Source organism: Elaeis guineensis, chromosome 13, assembly GCF_000442705.2.
Source record: "Elaeis guineensis isolate ETL-2024a chromosome 13, EG11, whole genome shotgun sequence".
In the NCBI taxonomy this organism is placed as follows: domain Eukaryota; kingdom Viridiplantae; phylum Streptophyta; class Magnoliopsida; order Arecales; family Arecaceae; genus Elaeis; species Elaeis guineensis.
The window spans coordinates 12,978,598-12,985,136 of NC_026005.2; the positions used below are offsets into that span (position 1 = coordinate 12,978,598).

At 39.0% G+C, this 6,539-nt stretch overlaps 1 protein-coding gene across 3 annotated transcripts; it reads left to right on the forward strand.

Annotated features, from left to right (window-relative positions):
* Positions 1-200: 200 nt before the first annotated feature.
* LOC105056766 (probable nucleoredoxin 1-2) lies at positions 201-5,662 on the forward strand. Of its 3 annotated transcripts, none has more exons than XM_010939069.4 (4): positions 201-371; positions 2,594-3,076; positions 3,329-3,820; positions 4,850-5,662. In XM_010939069.4, exons 1-4 carry the CDS (start codon positions 255-257, stop codon positions 5,450-5,452), a joined length of 1,695 nt encoding a protein of 564 aa, XP_010937371.1. In that variant the 5' UTR covers positions 201-254; the 3' UTR covers positions 5,453-5,662. The 3 variants fall into 3 exon arrangements, with proteins under 3 accessions (XP_010937371.1, XP_019709919.1, XP_073104059.1); XM_019854360.3 differs by lacking the exon at positions 201-371 and adding an exon at positions 627-875; XM_073247958.1 differs by lacking the exon at positions 201-371 and adding an exon at positions 629-1,262.
* The last annotated feature ends 877 nt before the right edge of the window (positions 5,663-6,539 follow it).

Genomic DNA, 6,539 nt, shown 5'->3' on the forward strand with positions numbered 1-6,539 from the left:
CTTTATCCAGTTTCTTCTCTTCTTTCGCAGGATAACATTAACTAACGAACAACAGCGACTTGAAAGTCTACAAATCAATCTAAACCTGCCACCTGTCCACTTTAGATTAAACAGAGTGAACCGGGGGAATATTATACTGTTGGTTGGCGCTTCTTTCATCAGAATTCGGAAGCAAGAAAACGGGGAACCAAACGACGAATCCCCTCCGTGCACAAAATGAATCCCTCCAAGCTTTGCTCTCATCGTCTCGGAGAATGGCCGGAGTTAGATGTGAGGATAACGAAACCATTAATGGCGGCAAGGGCCACGATCTAAAGTTGCTGCTCGCCACCGATGAGAGGGATTTTCTCGTCTGTAACAATGGTGATCAGGTACTTAGACAGTATTAATTTAGGATTAGATTTTTAAAATCCTCCCAAAGAGTTTGTTTCAGCAGATTGATTTAGGATCTAATTCTATTTGCTGCCCTTTCTTTCCCCTTATAATGATGTGATAATGTGATAATCCCCCAATCATGAGAAACTCGTAATTCCAGCAAGCATTTTATGCAAGGATCTGGATTTAAAAAAAAAAAAAAAAAAAAAAAACCGCACGAATATTAAAGCAAGTAAAAAATAAAAACCCAACGCGCTGAGCGCGTGAGGCGGAAAGCGGAGGACTCCCAAAGGAGCCCTTCTCCTCTTCGAGTCCGATCGGGAATGGGGTTCTAGGGTGGATCAAACTCCGGTGAAACCCCTAGAGCTCCCGTTTATAAATCCCCCCTCCCATCCTCCTCAATACATCGCCCCAATCCCCGTCAGCCGCCGGTGAAATCGGGGGTTATTACTGTCGATAAATCTCTGGCGAGCCACTGTCAAACCATCTCCACATTTGAGGTAATGATCTTCCCTTTTTCCTTCCTCTTTTTCCCAAAACCCATGAAGTGATGGGCCGGCCGCCGGATTTATTTTGAAACCGAGCCTCCCCAATTTCTTCCTCTTCTTCCTCCCGCTGGACCGGCTGCAGTCGCCGGGCGTGGTCTTGCTGTGGTCACCGAGGACCGGGGCCATCACCGCCGGTGCCGAGGGGTTGCCGCTCGTCGGGGGTCACTGCCATAGGAGATGGCCGGCCTCCAAACACCTCCTTCCCCTGTTTCAACAAAGAAGAAAGAAGACGTAAAGGGGAAAAAAAAAAAGAAAGAGAAGAAAAGAAAAAAAAGAAAAAAAAAATGAGAGAGAAAGGGGGGGTTGTTTTCTCTCTTCTCTATCCACTTGCTCTCTCCAGTATGTTTCGCTTGCTCTCTCCAATATGTTTCTCTCTCTATTTTTTTTCTTCAATTTTTTTTTTTTTATAAATTTTTCTTTCTAAAAATTTTATGGACCAGTAAAGAGCTCTTAGATCAATTGGATGATCCTAAGAGAAGTCCCGGACATATAATGTTTGAGTGTTTTCTTATAATTTCTCCATCCTTAGTCAAATATAATTTTTATGTCTGAGATGATACGTAGAGGTGGAATTATCTACATAAAGTGTCGAGCAGAAACATCTTGATATCGAATTCGTAGATCGATAGGATTAATCAATAGTCATACTTGAGTTTGAGACTGATAGCGATAAGGATCTCTTTACATGATCATTGATTTTTTTTTGTACTATGATGATATTTCTAGTTTCACGTTGAATATATAATTTTTTATTATATTTGTATTATATGTTAATTATGTTGATTGTTGGAAAAATAATATCTGATTTTGAAATTGAATAAAAATGTAATACAAAAATATTGAATAATTATTGATTGAGAAAAAGATTTGAACTAACCATATTGTGGATTTGTTAGTTTATTATTTAATTGAATTTCTGATACCATGAAATATTGAATTAATTATATTTGAACAAGTTGATTTTTTACTTTCATGAAACTATTTAATTAAGAGGTTCGATTTTATTTATTAATTCTAAAATTATTAAATTATAGTTCAATTTTAAGCTTTTTATGATCTCTAGGATGATACTCCAGGATTCATGTGGTCGTGTCATATGACCGAACTAAATATTGGGTTCGAGGCATAATATTTTACTCCCTGATTATATTTGAAGTGGTCTAAGTAACATAACTAAAATAAAAGCTTCAGATATTTGACTATGTCATTCCTCCATGAAGTGTACATTTAAACGACTTTGTATCTTAATGGATTGGCAATGGCCTAGTTTTCTTCTCTCAAAAATATTATGTTGAGTAATATTAAATATTTTATTAGAAGAAGAAGTGGATTTGTAATATTTAATAATCTCATATATAGCAAATCAGGTTCTTGCGCTTCAAAAAAAAGAAATTACTCGCGCATGTCGATCTGTTTGCACTTAGACACTAATTACACTGAATCTATAGGTGCAACAAAATTTAAATGGCCGGTGACTACTTGCTACGATCAGTTAGCAAACAATTGATCAAATCAAATGCCGAATATCACATTAACCACATCTCCGCAGGCGCTTGCGAAAAAAATTAACTTAAAATAAATATTGAGTGTTTTATTTGCTATCGCTATCTTTCTTTTTAATTAGAAAACATTCTTCTGATACGGTAGAAATTTGGAGTGGAATTCTTCAGGTGAAGATCGCAAATCTTGAAGGCAAAACTATTGGTCTCTACTTCTCAGCCTCATGGTGCAGACGTTGCGGGCGCTTCACCCCAAAGCTGGTTGAAACTTATGGTGAGCTCTCCTCAGAAGGGAAGGAGTTTGAGGTTGTCTTGGTGTCGGGTGACAGGGACGAGGATTCATTTAATGGTTCCTTCTCAAAGATGCCATGGCTTGCCATTCCATTCTCTGACTCTAAGGCCCGTGATCGCCTTGATGAGCTGTTCAAGGTGAGGGGCATACCCCACCTTGTCATCCTTGACGCAAATGGGGAGGTTCTTAATAAAAAGGGTGTCCAGGCCGTGGGGGACTACGGCTCTGAGGGGTATCCCTTCACTCTTGAGAAGATCAACAAGCTGAAGGAGGAAGAAGAGGCTACTAAAAGGGAGCAAACTCTTCAGACCGTACTGGTTTCGCCATCCCGTGACTATTTAATTTTGAACAATGGAAATAAGGTTATCTTCATCTCTTTGTTGTTGTTTAATGCCTTCAAAATTGTTATCCAATGCATCCTCCTCAAATAGCCATATTCCTCTTATATAACTTTATTGCATGTCTGTCCAAAAGGTACCTTCATATTTAAGCTCTTTTTCTTTGAATAAGTGATTCAGAAGAGGTATTTACTTCATATTTAAGCTGTTAAGTAACCATTAGTGCACGGTATTTTTCTATTTTTGCTTCTCTTAATTATATCAATTTACCAACAGGTGTCCATTTCAGAGCTTGAAGGAAAAATGGTATGTCTGTACTTCTCCATTAATGGTAGCAAAACATGCGACGAGTTCACTCTGGTGCTTGCGAAAATATATCGAAACCTGAAGGAAAGGGGAGAGAGCTTTGAAGTTGTGATGGTGTCCTTGGATGATGAAGAGTCATCCTTCAAAGAAGGCTTTGCCACCATGCCGTGGCTTGCGATCCCTTTCAACGATAAGAAAAGCTGCAAGAGGCTTGCTCGCTACTTTGAACTCAGGGGAATACCTACTTTGGTTGTCCTTGGCACCGACGGGAAGACTCTGCATAACAATATAGCTGAGATTGTGGAAGAGCATGGAGAGGAAGCATGGGAGGGATTCCCATTTTCTCAGGACAAAGTGGATATGCTTGCAGAGAAGGCGAAAGCAAAATTGGAAGGACACACATTGGAGTCCCTTCTGGTTTCTGGGGAGCTAGATTATGTCATTGGCAAAGATGGTGTCAAGGTAATATATATATATATATATATATATATATATATATATTGGTTTTTGAAATGAGCAATTAATAGGTTAGGCTAGCACTGCGATGAGAGAGCTCATCTTCTTATTGAAATTCATATTGATATAGATTTGATTCTTTCTTCGTTACTTGCATAAAGGTGGTAAACAAAAATTAACTTGAGATGGTTGGTGCTCAAGGTACCACATCCCTAACCGAAATGAATTATTCTAATTTTCTGGGATCAGCTATTACATCCTTTTTGACTATGACTCCTCTCATGGGAGCTATACCCTATAGTTTCAAATCGCACCTTATCATTCACATCTTGAAAATATTAGAGATATACTACTCTAAACTCTAAAATAGGGGTGAAACAAGCCGAGCCCACTCTAGCTTGCTTGTTTTATATTTGTGTTGAGCTTGAGCTAACTCATTAATTTCGAGTCAAGCTTGAGTTGCTCATAAATAATTTGTTTAAGAAATTCAGTGAGAGTCCAAGATTATTTGAGGTTTCCATTTATGTAATGTGGTGAAATAATCCCTGTATATTTATTTTATAATTATAATGTATTTTATTCTACATACTCTACATATATTAATTTATAAAACATAATTATAAAAAATTATATTATTTGTTATTTATATAGAAAATGATAATTAGAGCTATATGTATGTGTGTGTGTGTGTGTTTTATATTTATTAGTATTTTGTGTTAATTTGAGCCAAGCTTGAACGAGCTAAACCTAGCTTTATCTTGGTTTGTTTCTTGACCGTGAGGACCAAACTCGAGCAGTGCAAAGTAGCATGTTCTTTTGCCCACCTTATGCTAAAGGATTGCAGGATAGTATTACTACTTTATTTTTAAACTTGATAGCGGATGATATTCGTTGACTGATCTTGGTGCAGCTTGAGTATCCTCGTTCATGAAGCAATTCGGCAATAGAATTTGAAACTTGTTCAGCAGTCAACTTTGCATTGATTTCTTTTCCAATGAGCACTACCAATTCATATTTGACCTGTTTCTTTCCCAGGTTCCAGTGTCGGAGCTCAATGGGAAGAATATTCTCCTCTACTTCTCAGCACAATGGTGCGGCCCCTGCCGTGCCTTCCTACCTAAACTCGTAGAGGAATACAACAATATCAAGGACAAGGACAGTGCCTTTGAGATGGTCTTCATCTCCAGTGATCGAGATCAGAATTCTTTTGAGGACTTCTTCTCAGGCATGCCTTGGTTGGCACTCCCCTACGGCGATGAGCGAAAGAAGTCTTTGAGCAGCGTTTTCAAAATACGAGGAATCCCTTCCCTCGTTGCCATTGGACCTACTGGAAGGACAATCACCAAGGATGCGAAACTCCTCATGATGGTCCATGGAGCTGATGCCTATCCATTCACAGAGGAGAGGATCAAGGAGTTGGAGGATCAGCTTGAAGAGATGGCAAAAGGGTGGCCTGAGAAGCTGAAAGATGATCGCCATGAGGGGCATGAGCTTGTTCTGACTCGCTGTGGCAAATACGTTTGCGATGGATGCAATGGGCTAGGAGACAAGTGGTCCTACCGCTGCACCGAGTGCACCTTTGATTTGCACACTAGGTGTGCATTAGTGGAGAACAAGAAGAAAACTGGTGAGGAGTAGGAAAAGACTAAGGTAGGACATGTATATGATGGGTACGTCTGGCGCAGTGCTTTCACCAGCCGGTCTGCAATGTCCTGAAAATTCTCATGATCATGGCTGACATGGATGAGAGAGACATAAAAATATCAAACATAGAATGTATAGGCAACAGCATGTGCATGTATATGTTACTATCAGCAGCCATCATCCATTAATTCTGAGTATAGCACATATTCCAGCAATCAGCCTATAAAATAGCAGCCAGGTTACGCAGTGCATCATTAATTACATAAGAAACCGACGAAGTAGCAGTAATTTGCCGTCAGCTCCAATTAAGAAGCCTATATGATCCCTAATTACAAAACCCAATTGCCGATTTCGTCTCCGCGCGTTACCTCAGTATTATTAAAATTTATTTTAAGAACTTCGGAAGGTGAGTTCGAAACCACCCAAGTACTTTAATGGAGGTACCAAAGGATGATGCTGACCTGAGGAATAATAAAGCAATAAGCTTTCCTTGACTGCTGGATGGCAGAAGAAGGAGCCTGTTGGAAGATTTTTTTGTTACGAGCCATCCATATCAACCCCATTGCGGATTTAATCTGTTACCTCATCATCAGAATTTATTTTAAGAACTTCAAAAGCAGAGTTGGAAATCACCCTAGTGCTTTAACGGATGTAGCAAAAGATGATGCTGACCCGAGAGAATTATAAAGCAATGAGCTTTCCTTAACCACTGGATGGAAGGAGTTTGTTAGGGGATTCTTTTGTTACAAGCCATCCATATCAACAGTGTAATACCGGCGCACAGTTGATCAACTTATGGCAGTAATTTGTTGGTAAATCTAACGAGAGTGGAACTCGAAGGTTTTTTTTGAAGAGAAGCAGCTTCATTTGTGCGGTGGTTCAAAGAATCCTATAATCCTTCAAGAGTTGAGATCAAATCTATTGCTCTCCTAAGCAATGACAATGTCATCAAACTCTGTAGTAGAAACTCGATATCTTAATTCATTCCTTCTATATTGGTGACTCCATTTTCGATTCTTTTTTCTATTGAAGAGTTCTTTGAGAGAAGTAATTGTTGTCTAAAGTTTGACCTTACCAGATG

Bases quoted from the DNA above. Each gene is read 5' to 3' on its own strand.
- LOC105056766 (XM_010939069.4), top strand. From the start codon at position 255: ATGGCCGGAGTTAGATGTGAGGATAACGAAACCATTAATGGCGGCAAG. The intron at 3,077-3,328 runs GTTATCTTCATC...ATTTACCAACAG, and splicing joins TTTTGAACAATGGAAATAAG to GTGTCCATTTCAGAGCTTGA. The intron at 3,821-4,849 runs GTAATATATATA...TTTCTTTCCCAG, and splicing joins TTGGCAAAGATGGTGTCAAG to GTTCCAGTGTCGGAGCTCAA.